Source organism: Ictalurus punctatus, chromosome 9 (assembly GCF_001660625.3).
Source record: "Ictalurus punctatus breed USDA103 chromosome 9, Coco_2.0, whole genome shotgun sequence".
Classification (NCBI taxonomy): Eukaryota; Metazoa; Chordata; class Actinopteri; order Siluriformes; family Ictaluridae; genus Ictalurus; species Ictalurus punctatus.
The window spans coordinates 8,446,255-8,473,523 of record NC_030424.2 but is presented as its reverse complement, the minus strand read 5'-3'; the positions used below and the strand labels follow the sequence as shown (position 1 = coordinate 8,473,523).

Below are 27,269 nucleotides of genomic sequence, written 5' to 3'. Positions count from 1 at the left end.
ACTACTACTACTATCATCACCACCACCAATAATACTACTAATACTACTGCTACTACTACTTCTACTACCACCATCACCACCACCACTAATACTACTAATATTACTACTGCTTCTTCTATTACTACTACTGCTACTACTACTACTATGACCACCATCACTAATACTACTACTATTACTACTGCTATTTATATTACTGATACTACTAGTAGTACTACTGCTGCTACTGAATCTTTTTTCCAACAGTTATTCTTCTCCTCTTTGTGGTGTGGTTGTGAATTGGTTTTCACTTCTATATTTGTTTATATGCTTACCCCTTTAGGGGTAATGAAATAAAGGGTTATGCTTACCCCTTTAGGGATAGATGTGTTAATTCATCCTGTTTAACTTTTTATACCTTAAATAAGTGATTTTAAAGTTGCAACAGTAAAATATAAGATTTGTTTTTTGTTGCAAAATAAATAATGCCCCAAAAATTGGAGTCCAAGATTTATCTCACCATGCTCTTAGCAGCACAAGGAAGTGAAACCTTAAAAAAAAAAAACTGTCTTCCTTGTGGTATTTGGCCAGTGAACTGATCATGGATGTACAGCATCACATGTGTATACTGATATATTCAGTTGAGGAAAAAAGCGAGAGATTTATTTCAGCTTATTTAATTTGTTATAATGACATTTATAAACTTCTGATTGGCAACTTGTCATAATTAGGAGTTAATTGGGAGTGCACCTGTGGCTGTAAAAGGACTTACCTTTAGAGACACTGCCTGTTTTCCCTTCATACCATGGCAAAATCCATGTCTGGACCTCCACAAATCCGGTTGCTCCTTAAGAGCAGTTTCCAAACAACTGAAGGTGCCACAAGAATCTGTACAAACAATATACAAATATAAAAATCTTGGGACCACACAGACACTGCATCGTTCAGGAATGTGGCACAAACCAACTCACATGGACGAATGAACTTTGGTCTGAAAGGTTCAACTAAACCCCAAGACAACAACAAAGGAATTGGTGTTAGATACCAAAGTATGTAAATCCACAATAAAGAGAGTCCTACATTACCACAGCCTTACACACACAAAAAAGAAGCCCCTAATAAGAGAGGCATAAAAAAAAGCCAGACTGGAGTTTGCAGGTGATCACCAGCCTTTCAGAGTGTTCTCTGGTCAGATGAAACAAAACCATCTGAACTGTTTGGCTGTAATGATCACCACGATGTATGGAGGAAAAGGGGTCAGCCTTTTATTATGAAGAACACTATCTCATCTGTAAGGCATGGTGGTGGTAGAATCATGTTGTGGTGGTGTTTTACTAAAAGGGACTGGTGCACTTCAGAAAATAGATGGCAACAACACCTCAAGTCAGAAAAGTTTAAACTCAGTTGCAACTGGGTCTTCCAACAGAACAATGACCCTAAGGATACCTCCAAAGTTGTAACAAAATGGATTAAAGACAACCAAGTTAAAGTATTGATGTGGCCATCACAAAACCCTGATTTGTATCACATGAATTGAAAAAAGCCTGTCTGAGCAAGGAGGTCCACAAACCTGACTGAGTTACACCGGTTCTGTCAGGAGGAACTGGCAAACATTACAGCAAAGTATTGTGACAAGCTTATGGAAGGCTACACCAAATGTCTGACTCAAGTAGAGTTCAAGCAATTAAAGGCAATGCCACCCATAATAAGTGTATGTAAACTTTACTGCACCCACTGAAAAGCTGATATAGTAAATAAAGGCTGAAATAAATCTGTCTCTTAGTTATTATTTTGAAACGACCTCTTATGGAAATGAATTAGCTACTCTAATTGACTTAACACAGAAAATGTGTGCTAACAGGAAATATATGGAGTTGTGAAAAAAAGAATTTGAATGTCTTTAGCCAAGGTGTACAGTAGGTAAACGTTTGACCTCAGCAGTAAGTGATCTTGGACGTGGCACTAATATACCAATTACACCACTCTCGTGTATAAGACACGCCCCCTGTTTGCTTGTTTTTTTTTACTACTATACCGCTTACACCGGTCTGGTGTATAAGACACGCCCCCTGTTTGCTTGTTTTTTTTTGACTACTATACCACTTACACCGGTCTCGTGTATAAGACACGCCTCCTGTTTGCTTATTTGTTTACAAATATATCAAATACACAGGTCTCGTGATTGGAATAAAGTTGGTTTGACGTTGAACGTTCGATATTCGCAGATATGCGGAAATTAAGGGTCCGTCTCTAAAGTTACATACTTATTTTAATAAATATCAAAAATCTAAGAGGTGTGGTTCATACCTGATACCTAGATGAACACTTTCCAGTTGTTTGTTTGACTGTACGTCATTCCCTTCAAATGCTATTGAGCTTTAAATTATGGTATATTTTGTGTATGACCCCATGCAGTAGGGAAATACATGGCAATATTTACATATGATTTAATAACTTATTTTATTTAATGTCAAAAATATAAAAGGTGTGCATTATAGCTGACACCTACATGAACACTGTACAGTTGGTTATATTACTGTAAGTCATTCCCTTCAAATGCTATTGAAGTTAGAAACGTGTATAATAATGCCGTGTGTAACTTTAGAGACGGTCCCTTAAATTCGCTTATCTGCGAATACCGAACGTCCAACATCAAACCAACTTTATTCCAATGGTCTCGTGCATAAGACACGCCCCCTGTTTTTTTCCATAATTAAATACGCTGTGGGCGGAGCTTACGGCGTTCAGGTGACGGCAGCCCAGCTGGACGCGCGCGCAGAGAAACACAGAAGCAGCATTTATCCCCTTGCTACAGAAAAGAGAAGTCTAGTTGTGCAATACTGGTTGGAAAGTGGGAAAAAAAACCAGATCAGCATTATGTTCAGCTGGGTGAACAAGGAGCAGGGTGGAAGAAACAAGGAGGGCGACATGTTTCAAACGGTCACTGAGGGACTTCAAAGTCTTTACAGTAAAAAATTACTGCCTTTGGAGGAAGCCTACCTTTTCCATGACTTCCACTCACCAGCGCTGGAAGAAGCGGATTTTCAGAGCAAGCCAATGGTCCTTTTGGTGGGACAGTACTCCACAGGAAAGACCACTTTCATAAGGTAATGCTGTCATTCATATCTTCTATGTTTTAACAAAGTATTACAAGTATAAAGCACAAGTATATGCGCGAGTAGTCTTGAATGTTCCAACAGCTTTATCACGCAGTCAGTGCAGTCTGTTTATTTCTTTACATATGAGCTAATTAAAGTGTGTAAAGTAAGCTGTAGTCACACAGCCTAGTTAAATACACTCGAGTGTAGTGTACAGTACAGTGGTTATGGAGGGTTAAGGAGCCCTCTTGGCAGTGATGAAGAAAAGCCACCTCACAGAAGCCTCACAGTTCCACATGTGTTTCCTGTCGTTTCTACTGTACTATATATCATCATCTTACAACTTTCAGTCTTTGTTTGCAATTAAAGGGCAGGGGCATAACCTGGCCTGTAGTCCCGAAGATGTTTTCTTTACCCCAGAATAATTCTCCACCTGGAGCGGTTTGTCACTAAGTAACTGAACTTCAGTGAAAGAAGAAGGCTGTGTTGTAAATTTGTATCTTCAGTGAACGGAGACCAATCAGACGGGGTTTACAGGAAAATACATGGAAATACTCGCGTCTTATTGGCTGACAGCTCTCACTTCTGCCAAACACTAGCTCATACAGTTAGTGTGAGTAAAAATAGATATCTCGCAGCAGTTCTTTCTTGGTTTCCCACTGAAGCTAAGCAGGGTTGAGCCTGACCAGTACCTGGATGGTAGAACTCCTGGGGAAGTTATATTAGTGAGGCCAGAAGGGGTGCTCACCCTGTGGTCTGTGTGGGGCCTAATGCCCCAGTGTGGTGACGAGAAGACTGTACTGTCTTTCGCATGAGATGTTAAACGGAGGTCCTGACTCTCTGTGGTCACTAAAAATCCCAGGACATTTAACCTAAAGTGTAGGGGTATAACTCTTTTGTACTGGTCAAATTCCTCCATTGGCCCTTTTCTATCGTGGCCTCCTAATAATCCCCATCCCATCTCCGAATTAGCTACATCACTTTCCTCTCCTCTCCACTAATAGCTGGTGTGTGGTGGATGCTCTGGAGCACTATGGCTGCCGCCACATCATCCAGGTGGATGCTGCACACTAGTGGTGGTTGAGGAGACCCCCCCCCCCCCCCCCTCTTTATGTAAAGCATTATATAAATGTAACTGTAACTAACTAACTTTGGGGTGGTGTAATAATAATAATTATAATAATCAGTTTCACATTGGGCCATAGTACACCACCCCATCATTGATTATTTTCCTATAATAGCACTCCTTGTTGCATTTTAGGTGTTACTATCCGTAACGATGTATGGTAATATTAACATTATAACTAATACAGATTTTCTTATCACAGTCTATCATCATAACAGTACATCATCCCAGCCTTATTAGGAAGTAAATAATGTAGACATTGGACACATAAAATATGCGTTTTTTTAAATTTATGCCACAAAAGTTACTTAAACACAAGTCCACACGGAACCTATCTCTTCTGAAAGCTTTGGCCTTTGTCCAGGTTAAAAGTGTCTAGGTTATAAGAGTATTTGTGTGAAAGCTAATAAATCTACCGTATAATGTCTTTTTCAGCACCCATAAAAGAAACATAGAGGCCATTTGTGTATTTTGAAATGTGAAAAGTGAATTTTGGCATATGTAAATATTTTGATGCAAGAATTAGGTTTCGGTTTTCCTTATTTCTCATATTTCTTAGAAACAGGATCTTATTGATGCCCACTGAAAGTTGCTTCCTCAAGTTCTATGGTTTTGCAATCAAAGAGGAGGCTAGTAACTTCTTTCTTAACATGATCATACACTACATGGCCAAGGATTTGTGGACATCTTAGCATCACACCCATGTGTACCTCTTTTCTGTTATAATAATGTCTGTTTTTCTGGGAAGGCTTTCCACTAGATTTTGGAATGTGGCTGTGGGAATTTGTGCTCATTCACCCACAAGAGCAGTAATAATGTCAGGCACTGATGCCAGGTGAGGAGGCCTGGGGTGCAGTCAGTGGGGTTCCAGTTCATATCGGATTATCCCCTGGTTATACATTTTTAGGCTTGAAATCAGCAGTTAGTGTATTCTTGTAAATGTGTTGTGTTCCTTTAGCAAGAAGTATTGTTTCTGCCCAGTTGCTGTTAACATTTACTTTGAATTTACTCATCCATTATTTGATCCTGAATTCACGTGGCATATCTTTATCTCTGTTTAACAGCTGGAGGGTGTCAGACACTAATGCGACTCCATCCTTGCAATGAAAGGTTAATGGTTAATTAACCTGTTCTGCTGGCAGTGCTGGAAAGCAGCTGAGATTTACCATATTTACCTAAACTGCTTCAGTAATTCCTCATGAAATGCATACATTTCAGTTCAGTTTATAATGAATATATGACTTTTCATATGCAGTTCACTGCTTTCCTGTTCAGTAGGAAATCACAGTGCCTAAGAAAACATTTCATATCGGTCACTACCACACCCTTGTTTCCTTGCTTCAGTTCCAGAATCAGTTTTGAACGCTAACACAAATCCAGTATAATACAGAGACCTGTTCAGACTGTTTACTATTTTACATAATGTTTTTCAGTAGTTTGAAGGAAGACCACTATTATTTCTCGTTATATCTCTGTGTGAAATAACAGTATCTTTAAACCGAGCATTGACTTTCATGTTTGGCTGCTCTGGCTGCAGGTATTTGCTGGAGCAAGACTTTCCCGGTATGCGGATAGGGCCCGAGCCGACGACAGATGGCTTCATTGCTGTGATGTATGGGGAGACCGAGGGAGTTATACCTGGAAATGCGCTGGTGGTGGACTCCAAGAAACCTTTCCGGAAGCTCAATGCCTTTGGAAACGCCTTTCTGAACAGGTAACGATAACGAAGGGTTTCGCCATTACTGGCTGCTGGATTGGTGCCGATACTAGTGTTTAAGTTGAACTCATATGGGGGTGTAAAGGTGCAGCAATTTGAAATGGCAGAATCTTTATGATGAACAAGGAAGTGCTAAACTGCAATGTTCCAAATCATAAGCTGCTTCAAAGGCATCTTTTGCATATGAGACCATTATTAACTCAATGGTATATCGGTATGAGTGACAGAAGGAGAGATGCTAATAACAAGTGAATTAAAATAAACCAGAATAAACCTCTCAAACAACTCTGACACACTTCTGTGTCAGATGACCGTCTCTATGACCGTCTTCCCTGCCTACACGCCTCTGTGATTCAGTGCATTATTAAAAACCTAAGCAATTACTGAGTTAATAGGAGGGAAGAATAGAATGGACACTTTAGTAGGTTAACTGTGAATGTAAGTTGCTTTATTTATCAACCTGTTCATAAGACTACTCAGTCAGTCTGTCCTGAAATCTACCCCAATTTATATTGAAGAAAAATGCCCTATTCTACATAAATGTGAAATCCGAATTGTTCATAACATCAGTAAAAATGATTTATTATTAGTTATAACAACCTTCTTGTATTCTCGCTACTGATTGGTCAGAAGGTGTCGATTCATTTCCTATAACACAAGCTCTGATAGTTGTGTCGGCTGTATTTCAAATCACAGGCTCACAATTACACACTTGTTCTGATACTGTACGTTATAGTTTCTATAGCAACAACTCATTCGCAGTTTATAGAATCTAATTCTAATATTAAATAGAGTTGAAAAACTTTGTTGTTATTTAACAAAGACAAATGTATAATTGTTGATATGGTGAAGCTTTTGGTAGGAACATTTTTATTTAATGTTCACGAATGGAGTCTCAAGTGTGTCAGGGCTAAGGCTTTTCTTTTAATATTTCTACCATGGGAAAATCTAAGGATGAAGAAAACAGCATTTTGCAGTTTCTCTGTAACAAGCAGCTTTTTTTTTGTTTGGTCATTTAAATTTCAAGAGAAACTGTGGGAATGACTGTTTATAGCTGTTATAACCTGAGTGATAACAGGATCCAACTTGGTTTGTGGATGTTTAACATTAAATGTAGATGTAATTCCCATGAACCTGTTTCACTACACAAGACAGGTACTATGCTTATTCAGTCACAGCTGGTACAGTAGCTGCTGTAACAGGTTCAACATCTACTGGAGCTGTTGCCAAAACACACCATTTCCTTTACTGTGTATTCTAACACGTAACACATACAACTCCAGTTCCGAAAAATGTTGGGACAGTATGGAAAATGCAAAAATAAAAACAAATAAAAAGAGTCATTTGAAAATTCAGTTCACGTTGTACTATATTGAAAACACATTATTAACACATTATTTGATGTTTAACTTTGTGACGTTAATTTATTTTTGAAAATATACACTCTTTTCAAATCTGATGACTGCAACACACCAAAAAAAATGGGACAGTTGACTGTTTACTGTGTAACATCACCTTTTCTTTTAATAACAGTTAAGTGTTTGGGTGCTGAGTGAAGATGCCAGTTGGTTAAGTTTAACAAGCGGAATTTTCCCCCATTCAACCATTATGCATTTCTTCAGCTGCGCAACTGTACGGGGCCTTCATTACCTTAACTTGCACTTCATAATGCGCCACACATTCTCAATTGGAGACAGGTCAGGACTGCAGGCAGGTCATGCTAGCACCCGCACACTTTGCTTACGCAACCATTCGCTTGTAATCCAGGCAGAATGTGGTTTGGCGTTGTCCTGCTCTCGATGACAGCATATGTTGCTCCAAAATGTGTTCACATCTTTCTGCATTAATGATGCCCTCACAGATGAGCAGGTTACCCATGCCATGGGCACTGACACACCCCTATACCATGACAGACGCTGGCTTTTGGACCTGACGCTGATAACAGCTTGGACGGTCCTTTTCCTCTTTGGCTCGGAGAACACGACGGCTGTTTCGTCCAAGAACTATTTGAAATGTTGACTCATCAGGCCACGAAATACAATTCCACTGTGCTACTGTTCATCTCAGATGAGACCGAGCCCAGAGAAGTCAGCGGTGCTTCTGGACAGTGTTGATGTATGGCTTCTGCTTTGCACAGTAAAGCCTTAACTGCAGCGGCGAATGGTGTTGACCGACAAAGGTTTATCAAAGTATTCCCGAGCCCATGTCAGGATATCCATTACAGACTCATGACGGTTTTTTTTAGACAGTGACGTCTGAGGGATTGGAGATCACACGCATTCAGAAGTGGTTTTCGGCCTTGCACTTTATGTATAGAGATTTGACCGAATTCCTTGAATCTTTTAATTATATTGTGTAGAAGGTGAAATGCCCAAAATCCTACCGATTTGTCTTTGGGGAACTTTGTTCTCAAAGTGTTGGATTATTTGCTGACGCATCCGTTGGCAGATTGGCGAGCCTCGACCCATCCTTTTTTGGAGGCTCCTTATATACTATAATTAAACGATTGCCTCACCTGTTTCACATCACCTTCTTATTTCAACTTGTCACATTGCTATTAGTTCTAAATTGCCCCTGTTGCAACTTTTTTGGAACGTGTTGTCTGCATCAATTTCAAAATAAACGTTTATCTACAAAAAACTATGCAGTTGATTACATAAAACATCAAATGCCTTGTTTTTATATGTTTTGTGTTTAAATACAAGTCAAAGTACATTTACAAGTCACTCCTCTTTGTATTTATTAGCATTTTCCATATTGCCAACTTTTTCATAATTGGGGTTTTAAAACTGTACAATGTTTTACACCAGTTGTTCTCAACCAGGGGGGCCCAGGGCGTGGAGAGATCGGAAGGGGGGAACAAATTTTTTCAAGAAAAACACGGACAGGGCATCATTTGGGTGCTTGATATATTTTATTGCTTTTCAAATAGAATGATGTATTGATGATATATTTTATATAGAAGGGATAATCATTATACCTGGTTTCCTCCAATATGAAGGGGGGGGGGGGGGTGCATGCCACACGATAGGGAAGGCTTGGGGGGGCTTTAGTTTAGTTTAGTAGGTTGAGAACCTCTGTTTTACACTATTCAATTCAGTTCAGTTCAATGGTATTTTATTTGTATACCGCTTTTAACAATGGACATTGTCACAAAGCAGCTTTACAGAAATATATAAATTTAGGATATAAAATTTACATTTATACATTTACAAGTTTTATCCCTAATGAGCAAGCGAGAGGCGAAGATGGCAAGGAAAAACTCCCTGCGACTAAATGAGGAAGAAACCATGACAGGGACCAGACTCGAAAGGGAACCAATCTTCACCTGGGTGACACCAGATCTCAATTATAGATAATTCCTTTCTATATCTGTGTACTACGTGGTCAAAAAGTGCAAATGTGTAAACAGGAAATTCATTACAGTTTTCGCATGAATTCTGTTTTGTTGAAGTAATCAAATGTTCACTGATGGAGACTTGTCATAGCAATCGTAATCCTAAGCCATTGAAGCAAAATTGTTCATATCGATTGCAGTCCAAGCCATTTTCATGGTTTTTAAGTGGTACCATTTTCAGTAAGCTGATTCATCTTTGGCTGTCCATGTTGGGCCGTCCTCAGCAAATTTCTCCGCCTGGGGATTAATAAAGTATTATCTTATCTTATTTTACCAACAGTCAGTGATTTCCAAGTGATGAGAACTCAACCACAAGTAGGGCATAGGGGTGGTAACACTACCATTCATTCATTTTTATAGTTACAATAACGAATACACTTCATCTCATACTGCTCTTCAGACTACACACACACACACACACACACACACACACACACACACACACACATACATATATATATATATGAAGCTATCTGAGTTATAGTTTATGTGTGCAATTTTGATCATTTTAGTGTATTGGTGAAAAAAGGTATATATCCACAGTGCTTTTATTTCATATAGAAGAATGTAATACTTGTTACTAATACTCATTGCATTTACCGATTTGTGTGCTCCAGTGCTTCCGCCCTTCCTGAACCATGTGACCTATTATAGTTGGCATCACTTTCCACAAACAAGTTAGCTCTGGAAATGGTCACTGGTTTATTTGAGTGCCTAGTGGATGTTGTTTGCTGCCAGTTTTTTAATGTTTAACTACAGTTACATGCTACAGCATGTGGAAAGTAAGGGGAGGGCTATTTTTCCCTTGCGTGGCTGGATATTTATGTAGAGGGGAAATAGGTAAAGGCTTCTTTGACAATCACTGCCACGGAGGTCAAAGACACACTTGGCAGAAAACATCTCTTTTTTCCAGAGGAACCTCAAACAATGCATTTGGTTTCCTGTGGGCCACTCTGTGCGTCATTTTTTGGCATGTTTGTAAGTGAAATTGTGAGGGCTATTTTTTTTTAAAACAGGTTGTAGTTAAGGGTTATGATTCATTTCTAGATAAATAAATAGAGGAAGTCTATAACCGAAACATCTGAGATTTTCTGCTGACGGAGTCGCTGATACATTTTTCAATTTCCTCTTTTATGAATACCATGTTAAAACATTTTTTTTTTTAAATCCAGTGCTTTGATCTTTTTAGCAAATGACTCATGCAAAAAGATTTGTGTTTCAAAAGACCAAATATGTAAATGATTATTATTTTGAGATCTGTTTTTCAGGATAGAGTATATTAGAGATGCACCGATGTATAAAGGCAATTTTTCACGCTAGCGGGCATCGGCCGATAGTTTAAAAACATCTGATGATCAGGGCCGATTATATCCTGCTAATCAAAAGAGGGCGGGAAAACACTTCAATTTGGTGCTGTGAGTAAAGAAGATGTCTCTTGTGTGGAATGACGACAAAACTGCAGTTTGTAAGCTCTGTATGTTCTGTACTGCTAAAAATTTTACAACGGAAGTGAGCAGAAGTGAAGCGGGAGTTTCGGCGTCCAGTGTAATTTTTAATTAAAGCGCCAGTACACTGTTGAAAGATGATGAGTTGACAAAAAGTATATATTGAACAGAAAAATATATTTGTAGAGTAGTATATTTCCTATCCAATTAATGTTAATATATGAAAAAGTTTATATGTTACCAGTTTTGATGTTAATGATGAAGTAGAAATGCTTTTGTTTGTGGTGAGTGAATGTGAGACTAACAGGAGGTTTTTTAGAATTCAGTCAATGTTAATATGAATTAATAACATTCAATAAGTTCAGAAATCTTACTTTAATCTTCAGGATTTAGTTCATGTGTTAATGTTAATTAGAGTAATGTGTTTCTGTTTATGAGACCAGTTACTGTGAAACAACTTGTTGAAATGGAGAGAATAAAGTTTTTATTTGCATTTCCTTCAGAATTTTGGAATTAATTATTATTCATTTAAAACAATGTATAAAAGGCAAAACTATCATTATCGATATCACTCTGAATAATCGGTTATCGGTATCAGCTGAGAAATTTAGTATCGGTGCATCTCTAGAATAATTTTCTTTCTCAGGAAAAAGGAAGAAAATAAGGGTGGATGGTTTGCGTCAGCTGTTTTACTACCCAGTGCCTCAGTCTGATGATATATAGTCAACAAGCAGTTGTGGTGGAAACACCTGTGTTTGCTTTGGTAACACTCAGTACGCTTTCTCTTCATGTACCACCAGGTTCATCTGCTCTCAGGTCCCCAACCAAGTCCTACAGAGCATTAGCATCATTGACACACCGGGTATCTTGTCTGGAGAAAAACAGCGTATTAGCAGAGGTTAGTAGCTACAATGCATTTTTGTTGGTTGTGTTTAAGTGCAGTGATCTGATGATCACATGGTCACACATGTTGGTTGGGAGAAGTCAGCAAAAGTACACATACAATAATAAAATAAATCATATAATATAATGATCCATCCTTCAACCAGGGCCCTCGAAAATGTTCCTTTTTAAAAGGTTTAGTGAACAGTGCCATGTTATGGAGCAGGTCATGGAGTGGTTCATTGAATATCATTTAGGCAGTATCTGTCTGCATGAGTCAACACTGAGATTTTCCACTGATGCTTTGCTGACGCTTTGCTGATGCTTTGCTGATGACTGTCTGCATCATACCTTTATTGAAGGCTGGTCAAATTCACATTATTCCTAGCTGTTTCTCAGTACTGGGTCACAGTGCTTTGCTCTCATTAGGTTTCATTTCAGTAACCAGATGCAAGCCCATGTCTTTGTAATGAGGCATCATTTCCGTCTCTGCCTTCCATCCTGTGGGTCTGGAATCACAAAAAAGCAGCTTGAATTAAGGGCTACAGCCGGTTGCTGTCAGCACGTCTTGCTTTCTATTCCTCATTTTGACACAACTGATTCAACTCTCGAAACCAAAGCGTGCACATCTGTTTGAAGGTATCTATTAATACACCAAGAAGAAATTGGCCATGCGTTTATAGTTTACCTGTTAATTATGTGCTTACCTATAAACTATACAGTACATTTCATTTCAATTTGAATCCAGTACATTTTATTTCAGTACATTATCATATCATTTACTTTTTGACTAGGCTAGTCTAACATAAGTGACATTTTGTCCAAAATATATAAATATATGTGTCTAAATAAATACTACAGCGGAATCTGACCATCCAGGATGTTTTTTTATTTTATTAGTAAGAAGTGCATTCATGTAATTAGCTAAAGACGAACAGCTGTACAGGGAAAGCATCAGTTGCTGAGTGACTGCACCTCATTCTGTTATTTCATGGTAACAGCGACAAGGTTAATGTCTCAAGAATATAAAAACAAGTTGTGGCAGTTTTCGTTTTGTAGTACTTTCTGCCCCCACAAAAAGTAAGCACTATTTCTGGCCCAGTGGTCCAGGTATTGTATTATCGCACAGCCTGTATTGCTTTAGTAGGTGAACTGCATCATTGTATGGTAGATGAGATCCAGTGTGGGCTATGATGGAGGCTGTGCAGCCCATATTGTGATTTCTTTGGCCTGATTTTTTGTCTAATAATGCCACAGCAGAGAGTGAATCTGAGAAGAGATCCATACTGTTTACGCTAGAGGACAACAGTTTACTTTTACCCCATGGCTTCAACAAAAGGAGGGAATCTGATGAGTGCACATATGTTCATATATATATATATATATATATATATATATATATATATATATATATATATATTATATATATATATATATATATATATATATATGTTCATACACTAAGACCCGAAACACACCTTACAAATGCAGGCTACATTCAGCAATGCAGCTGTCACAGTAAAACAACAACAGTTTGTACTGATATGGACAATGTTTTCTTGGTCAGAATAGCCTAATGCTAAAGGTACATACAGTGGCAAGAAAAAGTATGTGAACCTTTTTGAATTTTATGGGTTTCTGCATAAATCTGTCATAAAATGTGACCTGATCTTCATCTAAGTCAAGGGTATTGACCAATATAATGTGCCTAAAATAATAACACAAAATAAATTCTGATCCCTCGTGTCTTGTCCCCCCCAGCAGCAATAACCTCACCCAGGCGCTTCCTGTAGATGTGGATCAGGCCTGCACATCGTTCAATCGTTCAGGAGGAGTTTTAGCCCATACTTCCTGGCAGAACTGCTTTAGCTCTGTCACATTCTTTGGACGTCTCATGTGTATGGCTCTCTTCAAGTCATTCCATAGCATCTATATTGGGTTGAGGTCTGGGCTCTGACTCGGCCACTCCAAAAGGCGGATTTTGTTTTTCTGAAGCCATTCTGTTGTGGACTTGCTCCGGTATTTTGGGTCGTTGTCCTGTGCATCACTCAACTTCTACACAGTTTCAGCTGACGTACAGACATCCTCACATTATCCTGTAGAATTGTCTGATCATAACATCATCTTCCCCTCAATGATCGCAAGCTGGCCAGGCCCTGATGCAGAAAAGCATGATGATATGCCGTGCCCTTTCTATGCCAGATGTAGTGCTGTGTGCTTTTTCCAAATAGTTCAATCTTTGTTTCATCGGTACACAAAACATTTTGCCAATACCGATGTGGAGCGTCAATGTGCTCTTTTGCAAATTTCAGGCGTGCAGCAATGTTCTTTTTACTAAGCAGTGGCTTCCTCGTGGTGTCCTGCTGTAGATACCCTGCTTGTTCAATGTTTTACGTATTGTAGACTCATGAACAGAGACGTTAGATAGTTCCAATGATGCCTTCACATCTTTGGCTGTCATTCGAGATTGTTTATTTACCTAATTGATGAGTCTTCATTGTGCTCTTGGTGTCATTTTGACTGGGTGCCCACTTCTTGGTAGAGTAGCAACAGTCCCAAAGTGTCTCCATTTGTAGAATGTTTGCCTAACTGTAGACTGGTGAATTTCTAAAGTCTTTGAAATCACGTTGTAACCCTTGCCAGCTTCATGTAAATCAACAATTCTTGATCGTAGATTCTCTAAAAGCTCTTTTTGGTGAGGCATGGCTCACATAAGCATGTGCTTCTTGTGCAGATCAAACTCCAAAAGTTTGAGGGATTTTTATCAGTCAAAGTAGCTGTAGTCCTCACCTCCAAACTCATTTTCTTAACGAGACTCCAGGTGTGCTAAAACCTGACTCCAATTAGCGTTTTAGAGGTCATTAACTCAAGGCTTCACAAACTTTTTCCACAAGCACTATGAGTTTTTTTTGGTGGTTCTCAATAAAGAGCATGAAAGATCAGATTTTTTGTGTGTTATTATTTTAGGCACATTATATTTGTCAATACCCTTGACTTAGATGAAGATCAGATCACATTTTATGACAAATTTATTCAGAAAACCATGAACTTCCAAAAGGTTCACATAATTTTTCTTGCCACTGTAGCTGTGTGGCACCAGAAATTTACTCCACTCATTAACCAAACATCTACAGCCAGGATAATTTGTCACATAGAGTTCAGTCTGAAATATTTAAATGTTTTCTTTATCCTAATGCTTGCATTTTTTACATGACATTTCTGATAAATGCAGAACATCTTCAACATTTGAAAAAAGGATAATCTTTGTTCCTCTATTCTTATGGTTTCTTTTTCATTACATCACTGCTGCTAAAAGCATAAAATTCCCCACAGTTGAACAATGTCAGGCTTCAGTTATCTTATCTAGCCTTATTCAGTATACCCGTCCCAATATTCAGACCAGACCCATGTATTTCAGCCAGGATGTGGAGATCAGGACAGGCCAAAAAATAAAAAAAAATAAAAATAAATAAATAAACAACACCAGATTGTCCTGAATAAGTGATACTTTGTCAAATGACGTATTTTTTTTTTTTTAAATATATATTTATTCATTTATTTACAGTTTTGAGTTTATAACTAGTTCTCAGAAACCAAGAAATCAGAAAGTACTTATACCTATAAATACTGATTAGCAGGTGAAACTCGACATGCTCTGTTTCTGCTTTGCGTTCATACCCACCTGCAGTTGGGTTATTTATTAGCTCAGCTTTTTTTTTTTTTAATTTCAAGGCGTTTGAGACACAGCCTGATATACAAGTAATGAAGCCTTCTCAGAAACATGTGCAGGCCTTATCTTGAACCTTCAGGGCAGTAGGAGCACAGTGGAGGGTAAGAACTGGTTAGTGCATGTGATAGAAACTGCTGCAGATTACACCAGGCCACAGTCATGCAGCACTGCTCTGGACCTGAGGGATAACACTCCATGGGCGTTCCACATCACATCTGTTACTGGTTTAAGTCCATCAGCTGAATCAGCATTCCTGAATCATGAACCTCTCAATTCTACAGGGTGTCCCAAAAGTCTGTTACAACACTTTTCAGAAATATCTTCATACTTAGTTTATATATATATATATATATATATATATATATATATATATATATATATATATATATATATATATATATGTATATGTATATAGTGTGTGTGTGTGTGTGTGTGTGTGTGTGTGTGTGTGTATGTATGTATGTATATATGTGTATATATATTTATTATTATTATTTTTTTTTTTCAGATAGCCTTTAAGATTGACGAAAGAAAAACATATTGGTGTATACAGTACAAAGATCATTTAAAGGAATGCATTGAAAGTGCAATTACATGTATAACACCAGATGTGTTAACACGAGTTCATCATGAGTGGGAGAGACAACTCCACGGGTGTTTACAAAGAAATAGCAATCATGTAGAGGATGTTTTGCAAATAAAGCTATATGTTGCTAAAAAGTGTTTAATATATATATATATATATATATATATATATATATATATATATATATATATATATATATATATATACACATACATTCATAGGGGGTACAATGACTTAGTGGTTAGCATGTTTGCCTCGACATTTCCAGGGTTGAGGGTTTGATTTCTGCCTCCGCCCTGTGTGCGTGGAGTTTGCATGTTCTCCCCGTACAAGAGCCACCCCCACTTTCCCGAGTCACCTGGGATAGGCTCCAGACACCACATGACCCTGATAAGCAGTACAGAAAATGTATGGACGGAGATGCGCACACACACACACACACACACACACACACACACACACACACACACACACTTATATGCAGTCATGTGAAAAAATAAGTATATCACACAGAAATTGTTGGCTTTTTTGACGTATTTGGAAAGCAAACATTTGATCATCTTTGAAACAGTGCCTATTAATGAAACTGATTGACTTGAACTAAACAGAAACGAAAATTTGATTTTTCAATCATTTATTCAAGAGAAATATCAATAGATGTGATATTCTTCTGTGGAAAAAGTAAGTACACCCTTGCCTTCAGAAGCTAGTATTGCCCCTTTTAGCAAAATAACTTCTTGTAGGCATTTTGCATAATTGTCCATCAGGCTTGTTGGACTTTTTGACCACTCTTCCATGCAATATTCTTTTGTGTTTGGGGATTTTCTTGCATGTACTGCCCGTTTTCCCCCGACAACATTTCAGTGGGATTCATATCCAGGCTTTGACTAGGCCATTCCATAACCCTCCATTTCATCTTTTTGAGCCATTCCTTGGTGGATTTGCTAGTGTGCTTAGGATCGTTATCCTATTGAAAGGTCCACATTCTATTTAACTTCAACTTTCGGACAGATGACCTCACATTATCTTCAAGCATGCTTTGATATGATTCAGAATTCATATTTGAATCAATGAATGTAAACTTGGTTTCTTGGAGACTTCTTGTCACATCAGACAGGCTACTCTTGGGCTGAATTTGCTGGGACGGCCAGTCCTGGATGAATTGGCAGACGTTTAAAATCTCCGCCCCTTGTAGATTTCCCTTACAGTGGAATGATGCATTTCAAACCATTTGGAGATCTTTTTAAATTACTCGTCAGACTCATAGGCATCCACAACCTTTTTTATGAAGGCCTTTAGAAGTCTTTAGATCTTGGCATGAAGAAACCACACACCTTAATAACAAATGGAACACCAGACACTAGATATGAGAGGAGTATAAATAAGACAGACTCCACCTGCACTCCCCTAAGCAGGTTCTTATCATTGGCACCCAATCTTGAACACTTGATTCTAATTTTATGGATTTGAGGGTGTGATACATGAAGGGGTATACATACTTTTCCATGTGACTTATCTGTTTTTTTGTTAATTAAAATTGTGAAAATTACTACAAAATGTCAATTTTATGTGTCATTTGATAGAGTGTATCAACTTTATTACACTGTTTCAAAGAGGATCAAATGTTTGCATGTCCAAATATGTAAAATAAATAAATAAATAAATATTCCATCGGGTGTACTTATTTTTTCACATTTGTTGTTATAAATATAAAGATTTTTCTAATTTACCTTAATTCTTTTATGCAAGGAAACGCTTCAATATTTCCCACGCTCCAAAGCTCCTCCTCACAGGGCCTTGGCAGTGTTCCTTAACATTTCTATACCATTATGTAATCGTATTCTATTGTTTTTTAACAGCCTAATATCATCATGATTGGATTGTGAACTGATTATATCAGCAGATGCACTGAATTGCTGCCAGTTAATTTTGCTAGCAGTATTGTGTATTGCTAAAGGTTGAACACCGTTGTATATGGTGGCTATTAGAAACCAGGCTTTAATACCAGAACACCTGAAAGCTGTGTGAAAATGTGTCCTCCCGCCTAAAAAGTTGTATGACCAGGTATTAAGGTTACATGGGTAGTAGCATTACTAGGAAGTAATAGCAGCAGTTGTTACTCAAATGTGCACAATAAGCTGAAATGAGTAGCGATTATAAATGTGTAATTAATAAAACAAATGCAGTAGCTGTTAGTAGTATTGCACGAAATCTTTTAGAAAGTAATCAAAACTAAGTAAATATAAAATGTACATTGCAATTAATTGTTTTGTACAATTCCAATTTGTCAGTGTAACGAATCGAGTCTTGGGGGCCGATGCAAATGCAGTTTAGATTTTTATTAAGAATAGGTAATCCTAAGGGCAAGGCAGAAAGAATAAACAAAGACAAGGGTCAGGTGATCGGCAACAGGCATAAGGCAGGCAAAGCAAAGTACACACGAGAAACTAGAAACAGAATCAAATAACCAGAAACACGAACACAGAACAAAAGCTTGGTAAGGTGAAAACACTCAATACTTCCCGTCCGAACAACGACACACAAGGGGTTTAAATAACGAACATAATCGGGTATAGCACAAAACAGCTGTGATTAAAGAGGACATGTGAGTGAAACATCCAATAATATAACAGGGGTGGAGACAGACGTAAACCATAATAGAAGCATGCGTATGAAGTAAACAATGTCAATGTCAAAATGCCTTTCGCACTTCGGGCTTCAGAGTGCGCTGCGTGCTCCAGCACTGTACGAGAGGGGACATCGAATTTCTTCAGTCATACACCTTGTTAGACCATTGCTAGATCAGCGTTTGAGTCATTATGTTCCTTAGTTTGACGTTTACAAAAGAAGCCAATGTGGGGATACAAGACATATGTGGCCAAAAGGGTATTTAGGGTAACCTGAATATCCTAGGATATTTGGACATTGCCCTAATTGTGAATCCTTATTATAGAAAGTCTGTAAAATATTTCTTTTATCCCAGAAACTATACGCTAGACTTAATCTGCTTGGTAATTGTACCCTCAACCAAAACCTGTATTATGTATATACTGTATATACTGTGTGTGTGTATATATATATATATATATATATTTATATACACACACACGCACAAGCAAAAGCAGTCCTTTTAAAACGTCTCATCTCTCCTCTGTAGGCTATGATTTCTCTGAAGTTCTGCGATGGTTTGGTGAGCGTGTCGATCGCATCATCCTCCTCTTTGATGCCCACAAGCTGGATATCTCTGATGAGTTCTCTGAGGCTATCAGGGCCTTCCGTGGCCAGGACGACAAGATCCGTGTGGTTCTAAACAAGGCTGACCAGGTGGACACACAACAGCTGATGCGTGTCTACGGGGCCCTGATGTGGTCTCTGGGCAAAGTTATCAACACCCCGGAGGTGGTGAAGGTGTCCCTGGGCTCCTTCTGGGCCAAACCCCTGCAGAACACAGACAACCGTCGGCTCTTTGAGGCTGAAGCACAGGACCTCTTCCGGGACATCCAGGCCCTGCCACGCAATGCTGCCCTGCGCAAGCTCAACGACCTCATCAAAAGAGCCAGACTTGCCAAGGTCAGCTAGGTTTAAGAGCGCTGCTGTATCTCTCAGCCTTGTAGAATCTCAAATCCATATGGTATGCTACAGTCCATATCATTTTATACAATCTCTGTACCATATAAAGATCATTGGTAGGCTATATAACTTCTTTGAGCACACTGTCTTTCTACACATGGTGAGGTATGTGCATAAATCCTTTATTCGAAGAATGGGCATTTGGGTGCCGAAGGAAAACCTGAGGTTATTTTTGTATGATATCAGTCGAAATGTTTGGAATGATTACAGATAATATTGACCTTCTCTGCTCCATGTCATGGCTGTTTTGTCTTGCATTTGACCTGAGTTCAGACACTGTTGTTTTTGGCCAGCTGTACTATGCAAACACACTCGCTGTGCCACGTGAGCTCTCAGCATGCCGCTTGAAAGAGTCTAGAACAGCACTTAAGTCAAAACAATTAATTTACGGATCTGCCTTGAGAGCGCCTCTTATCTTTTCCGCAATGCTTCCCCCCAACTGCCTGACAAACAGGAATCCTGGTTCTACTTGTATTCCTTCCTAAAATGCAAAAAAAAGGCGTGTGTGAAATAGTTCACACAATTTCATCTCCTGAAAGGGCCCAGTGTATCCCTTTTCCCTGACATGAGGGATGTGTCTGATGTATACCAGTTTAGAAAATGTTTTTCTCACCACCTTCCACCCTCTTCTGCACTGCCACTCTTCTTGTTTGTGCCACTTCTGCCAGTCTGTTTCTGGCTACAGGCCATATATTGAAAGAACAAGTGTGGACTTTTTTTAGTCCTCCTCCTTCAGGAAAGAGGTGTGTACATATAGCTACTGTTGACCATTTCCTATGCAAGCGTCAGTCTCAAGGTGGACCAGTTGATAATATTATATTTTGCAACCAACCTGGAGAAGTGCAAGGCAAAGTTTACAGTGTCTGACAGCTTCCTGATGATAAAAGAAATAATGTTACAGTGCAAGGTCCTTTTCGGTCTTATTATTTATAGTTACTGACTTGTGGACAAAAGATACAACAGTGTTCTGACTTGTGTACTGAACAGATTCAATTCAATTCAATTCAATTTTATTTGTATAGCGCTTTTTACAATAGACATTGTCTCAAAGCAGCTTTACAGAAATATCAACATGGTATACAGATATTAAAGGTGCGAATTTATCCCAACTGAGCAAGCCACTGAGTGGCGACGGTGGCAAGGAAAAACTCCCTAAGATGTTTTAAGAGGAAGAAACCTTGAGAGGAACCCGACTCAGAAGGGAACCCATCCTCATCTGGGTAACAACAGTTAGCGTGAAAAAGTTCATTATGGATTTATATGAAGTCTGTATGCAGATTCTGAATTTCTTTGTGGCCATTCATATTATTGAAATGACCTTTGTGGAGTTTACACCTCTGAGGTTGAGCTGTTCAGTAGAGCTCCTGAGGCATGTTTAAAAAATTTTTTTTTTTTAATTTAAGCTCAAAAGAAACTAACCAATTGAAAATGTAGAATGATAATAATCTTTTATGAGTGAAAGTCCAGTACAGTGTTTTGAGACAATAAAAAGCAAGAGAATAAAAAGTTTGGATTAATATGATAATGATAATAATAATAATAATAATAATAATAATAATAATAATAATAAAAGGAGACATCAGCAATCAAATGCAAGTTTAAAAAAGTGTGTCTTAAGTTGAGCTTTAAAAATGTCAAAGGTCTGAGCTTCCCTGAGTTCAGGAGGAAGAGAGTTCCAAATTAAAGGAGCGTAGATAGAAAAAGCCCTGTCACCCATAAATTTTAAGCGTGTTTGTGGAATAGTTAACAGATTACACTGTGAGGAGCGTGGTCTGCGATTTGGGGTGTAAGGGATTAATAAACCAGATAAGTAATGAGGAGCCAAGCCATGTAATGCCTTTTATGTCAACATCATGATCTTAAAATCGACACGGAACTTGACCGGGAGCCAGTGCAAGGACTCAAAAACAGAAGTAATATGATCACATTTCCTGGTTCCTGTCAGGATCCTGGCAGCAGAGTTTTGTACATATTGCAGTTTGTTGATTGTGAATTTAGACACTCCGGCTAAAACAGCGTTAAAGTAATCCAACCGAGTGACAACAAACGAGTTTATCAGCTTTTCAGCCAAGTTTAGCATTGGGTGCAGTCTAGCTATATTTCTGAGGTGAAAAAAGGATGCCTTCACAGTGCTCAGAACAAAAGAATCAAATTCAAGTCTGGTATCGAAATTACTCCAAGGTTCTTCATTACTCTGAGTCTCTAGAACAGAGCCATCAACAAACAGAGACAGTGGACCAGCTTTGAGAATTTGATGACGTGAACCTATAAGCATAAGTTCGGTTTTCACGCTGTTCAGGCACAGAAAATCATTGTTCATCCATGTTTTTATCTCAGAAATACAGTCAGAAAGAAAACAAACATCAAGGTTTTCACCAGATTTTTAGTGAATGTAGATTTGGGTATCGTCGGAATACAAGTGATAATGAAGGCCGAGCGATCGCAGCAGATGCCCAAGTGGAGATAGATAAATATTGAAAAGTAAAGGGCCTAAAACTGAACCCTGAGGGACACCAGTGAGCTAGAGTCAGACCTGTAACCACCTATATAAATAAACTGGGAACGTTCAGTAAAATAGGATTTAAACCCGATTAAAACTGTTCCAGACACACCAAAAACACCTTCAAGGCAGGTATCATCTAGGTGCAAACAGAGCTGGTGTAGCTAACATTTGGTGACCGGGCTCAGGTACCTGATATCCTATGGGAAACATACCCTGAACATGATTGAAAGTAGTCATAATATATACAAATGAAAAGCAAGCAGAGATTTAAATAAGCATCCACTGATTGATTGTTACGATGAGGATTGCTATAAGTTTCTCTAATTTTAATAATATCGGATCCACCCACATTAACTGCCTTCTAATCTATAAAATGGGCAGCTATGGCTCAGGTGGTAGAGCGGGTTGTCCACTAATCGTAGGGTTGGCGGCTCGATTCCCGGCCCACGTGACTCCACATGCCGAAGTGTCCTTCGGCAAGACGCTGAACCCCAAGTTGCTCCCTATGGCAAGTTAGCGCCTTGTATGGCAGCTCTGCTACCGTTGGTGTGTGTGTGAATGGGTGAATGAGACACAGTGTAAAGCGCTTTGGATAAAAGTGCTATTTAAGTGCGCCATTTACCATTTATCAAAATAGTGCGGTGAAATAAACCACAGAACGAAATAGCAGATCCTACTTCTAATGCTAATCATTTACAATATAATACAATTATACAGTATATATAATTCTCTGGATAACAGTAAATGACTCTGAATTATGTTTATGCCTCTAGGTGCATGCCTATATCATCAGCTATCTGAAAAAGGAGATGCCTTCTCTGTTTGGGAAAGAGAAGAAGAAGGAGGAGTTGATTGCACACTTACCTGAGATCTATCAAATGCTGCAGAGAGAACACCACATCTCACCTGGAGATTTCCCCAACGTCAACAAGATGCAGGTAAATTCTGTAATCAATCACCCATCAACTATTACTGAATCACTTTTTTGCTAAACTACATTTATCAGAATCCTCTTGCCATTGTGCCATAGCTGGGGGATGATGGAGGTCATCGACCCAACCTTCCAGGCAGCACTTACAAGATACAGAGTGGACTCTAAATAGATTTACATTTAAGGGCCAACATTGATTAGCATGCGTACAGCTCCAGATATGGCTAAAAAAAGAACTACATCAATGCTTGTTAATTTTTTCACTCTTGTCTCTCCACATGCTTTAATTTCGATTCAGAAAACACAGGAATAGTCCACAGAACATTACATTTACATTTACATTTATTCATTTAGCAGACGCTTTTATCCAAAGCGACTTACAAATGAAAAAATACAAGCAAAGCGATATATCAAGCAGAGAACAATACAAGTAGTGCTACTATACAAGATCCATTAATTGACTTCCAGAAGAAGCAAAGTGTGCATAGTAGAGGTGTAAGTGCAATTTTTTTTTTTTTAATGAGTTGGTTAGGTGTTCATGGAAGAGTTGGGTCTTTAGCTGTTTTTTGGAGATGGTGAGAGATTCTGCGGTCCGGATTGAGGTTGGAAGTTCATTCCACCACTGAGGAACAGTTAGTTTGAAGGTTCTGGAAAGGGACCTTGAGCCACGCTGAGTAGGAACTACTAAGCGTCGGTCGCTAATTGATCACAGATTGCGTGAGGGAACGTAGGCCTTCAGGAGAGAGTTGAGGTAGGAGGGTGCTGTTCCAGACAAGGTCTTGTAGGTGAGCATCAAGGCCTTGAATTTGATGCGGGCGGCTACAGGAAGCCAGTGGAGGGAGATGAAGAGGGTTCTCTTGGTCTGGTTGAAGATGAGCCGTGCTGCAGCATTCTGAATCATCTGAAGGGGTTTGATGGAGCTGGCTGGGAGGCCCGAAAGTAGTGAGTTGCAGTAGTCCAGTTTTGAGATAACAAGAGCCTGGTCTAGTAGCTGTGTAGCCTGCTCGGTGAGGTAGGGTCTGATTTTCTTGATGTTGTACAGGATGAACCTACAGGACCGTGCAGTTGTTGAGATGTGGTCTGTAAATGTCAAGCTGTCATCAAGAATCACCCCAAGGTTCCTGGCCTCCTGGTTGGCTTGAGTGTGGTTGAGCTGAGCTGTACAGTGAGGTTGTGGTTGATTGAGGGCAGGCTGGGATGACGAGAAGCTTAGATTTTGCCAGGTTGAGCTTAAGATGGTGTTCCCTCATCCAGACTGAGATGCCCGACAGGCAAGCAGAGATGTGTGCAGAGACGGATGGATCGTCAGCTTGGAAAGACAAATAGAGCTGGGTGTTGTCAGGATAGCAATGATATGAGAAGCCATGAGACTCAATCACCTGCTCTAGAGATGTAGTGTAGATAGAAAAGAGGAGTGGACCCAGAACTGACCCCTGTTACATGGAGGAGGAGCCGGTCTATGCATGTCTGGGGTTGAAAACTGGTTCCTGATTGATGTAATCTTGTTGGAAAATAAAGTGGCAAAGTCATCTGCAGTGAGAGGGGGGGGGGGACAGAGAAGAGAGGAAAAGGTTTTTACATATAGGCAGTGAATTATAAAAAAAAAAAACGAATATTTCACCCACGTCAAAAAATATTACTTTATTAAAGATTTGTCAAATTTGTCCATATGTGTCTATACAGGAACAACTCATGCACTACGACTTCAGCAAGTTCCCCTCCCTGAAAATGAAGCTGATCGAATCAGTGGACAAGATGCTGAGCAGCAAGATTGCACAGCTGATGAACATGATCCGGGAGGAGGAAGGCAAACAGCCAGCTCCGACAGTGATGGGCGGGGCTTTCGAAGGCTCTGAGGATGGACCATTTGGCCACGGCTATGGCGAAGGCGTTAGTGCTGGAGCAGACACCGAGGACTGGATTGTGAGTCGTGACAAGCCACAGTACGATGAGATCTTCTACACACTGATGCCCATCAACGGCAAGGTGACCGGCGTCAGTGCCAAGAAGGAGATGATGAACTCACGCCTGCCCAACACCGTGCTCGGAAAGATCTGGAAGCTGGCCGACTGTGACAGGGATGGCATGCTGGACGATGAGGAGTTCGCCCTGGCTCAGCACCTCATAAAGATCAAATTGGAGGGATACGAGCTGCCCTCAGAGTTACCGCCCCACCTGGTGCCCCCCGGCCACAGGAAGAACCCCACTGCAGACATCCTGTACAACCACCAGGACGACTAAGACCCCTCACCATATGACCACAGCTATTCATATATAAACTTTAGCCAACAACTCACATCGCAGCCTCAATGGGATGATTCAACCAAATGCTAACGTGGATAACAATAAATCAAATTTTCTGTTGCTAGTTAGCTTTATTTTGCTTTCTAATGATATGCCTTGTACAGAATTCTGAAAAAGAACACAGTTTAATGTTATACTTATTCCACCTTACACAAAAGGAAATGATCACAGACTTAGGTAGAGAGGTCTGCATGGTCTGCGGTCAGTGCGCGTGCTACACATACATTTCGCATGCTGATCAACGGCAGACTTTCAAATCAAGTATTGCCATTGTTGAGTGAGTTGACGATGCCAAAACTGCAGCCAAAGTAAATCATCCAGCAAACAAAAAAGCTGTGAACCCAGTATAACATATTTACATCCATAACATGCACACACTATACGCCCAAAAGTATGTGGACACCTAACTGATCACACCTACAATACCGGTCAAAAGTTTGGAGACACTCGACTGAAATGTTTCTCATGACCTTTAAGATTTCTTTTTCTGAAATGTTTGAATTCGGTGTTGTAGACAAAAATATAATTGTGCCAACATATTCATGTCTTTCATTAGAAAACTAACATTTTATTTACAAAAAAAATATTCTTTTAAACGGACGACTTGGAGCGAAATATTCAGAAAAGCAGCCGATAAGTGTCCAGCATAGGTGGGAATTCCTTTAATACTGTTTAAAAAACATCTCAGGGAAATCCTTCAAGAAATCGGTCGAGAAAATGCCAAGAATATGTTTCTGGAAATTCTAGGCAAAAAGTGCGTCTACTTTGAAAATAATAAAATGTAAAATTATTTTGATTTATTTTGGATTTTTTATCACAACATAATTCTCATAGATCTATTTGTGTTACTTCAGTGTTTTGATGACTTTATTATTATTCTAAAATGTGGGGAAAAAAATAAAAATAAATAAAATTTTAACTGGTAGTGTATATGAGGGTCTTCCCCAAACTGTTGCCACAAAGGTGCATTAAAATTTCATTTCACTGGAACTAAGGCACCCAAATATGTACACAAAGTGAGGTCCATAAAGATGTGGTGTGGAAGAACTTGAGTGGCCTGCACAGGGCCCTGACCTCAACCCAGCTGAACATGTTTGGGATGAATTGGAACACCACCTTCATACCAGGCCTTCCTGTTCTTGTGGCCGAATATGTACAAATCCCCACATCCATGCTCCAAAATCTAGTGAAAGGTCTTCTCAGAATTCTCCTTATTAATGCCTATGGTTGTAGAATGGGATGTTTAATAGTCAAGTGTCTACTTACTTCTTTTTTTTTTTTTTTTTTTTTTTTTTACCATATATTGTATTTAAATTGAAGTTGTCAAGTCATCGCTTAATTATTCTTTTCAACATTCGCTTGTATTGTGCAGGTATACAATTGTGAAAGGAGTGTTTTATTGGTAGCTAGTGTGTTATAGAACCATGTTTGATCTAGCACACAGTCTACTGTAGGTAACGTGAAATAAATATCATTTGAATCCAAATGGCAAACCATTTCCAATATTATTTTGCAGTTAGTTCACTGATAGTGATACTGGCCCTTATTCAGCAAAGTTGCATAGAAATGAGCACAGACTGAGTCAGCTTCAGCTCACCATCATATCCATACGAGACCCCAATTTACCATTATATAATATATCTAAATCACATGAAACATGTCATCATTTTTGCGGTTTCATCATAATGCAGTAGGCTTGTCTTTTGCAATCCTTTGTGTTTAGTGAAATAGTTTTACGTAGCTGAATATAGATAGTTATTAATTTAGTGTGTGTGTGTTTTATTAAGGTGTTGTTTAAGGCCTAAATCAGGCAGATAATGGATAGTTATGGCTATGTTCATTCATTTTAAATCTCAAATAGGTCAGATTTAACTGATGTTGGATTTAAACAATGAAAGAAATGAATCAAACACTGAAAGACAAGGCTACCAAAATAAGTATAAT

General features: G+C 39.0%; 1 protein-coding gene across 1 annotated transcript; it reads left to right on the top strand.

Moving 5' to 3' along the window:
• The first annotated feature begins 2,707 nt into the window (after positions 1-2,707).
• On the top strand, positions 2,708-26,811 carry ehd4 (EH-domain containing 4). Its single transcript, XM_017476890.3, has 6 exons — positions 2,708-3,083; positions 5,738-5,914; positions 11,560-11,657; positions 19,115-19,527; positions 22,864-23,028; positions 24,705-26,811. Exons 1-6 carry the CDS (start codon positions 2,854-2,856, stop codon positions 25,260-25,262), a joined length of 1,641 nt encoding a protein of 546 aa, XP_017332379.1. The 5' UTR covers positions 2,708-2,853; the 3' UTR covers positions 25,263-26,811.
• Positions 26,812-27,269: the final 458 nt, after the last annotated feature.

Excerpts from the sequence above, each read along its gene's own strand:
- ehd4 (XM_017476890.3), top strand. The coding sequence starts at position 2,854 with ATGTTCAGCTGGGTGAACAAGGAGCAGGGTGGAAGAAACAAGGAGGGC. Across the intron at positions 3,084-5,737 it reads GGAAAGACCACTTTCATAAG|GTATTTGCTGGAGCAAGACT; the intron begins GTAATGCTGTCA and ends CTCTGGCTGCAG. Across the intron at positions 11,658-19,114 it reads AAAACAGCGTATTAGCAGAG|GCTATGATTTCTCTGAAGTT; the intron begins GTTAGTAGCTAC and ends TCTCCTCTGTAG.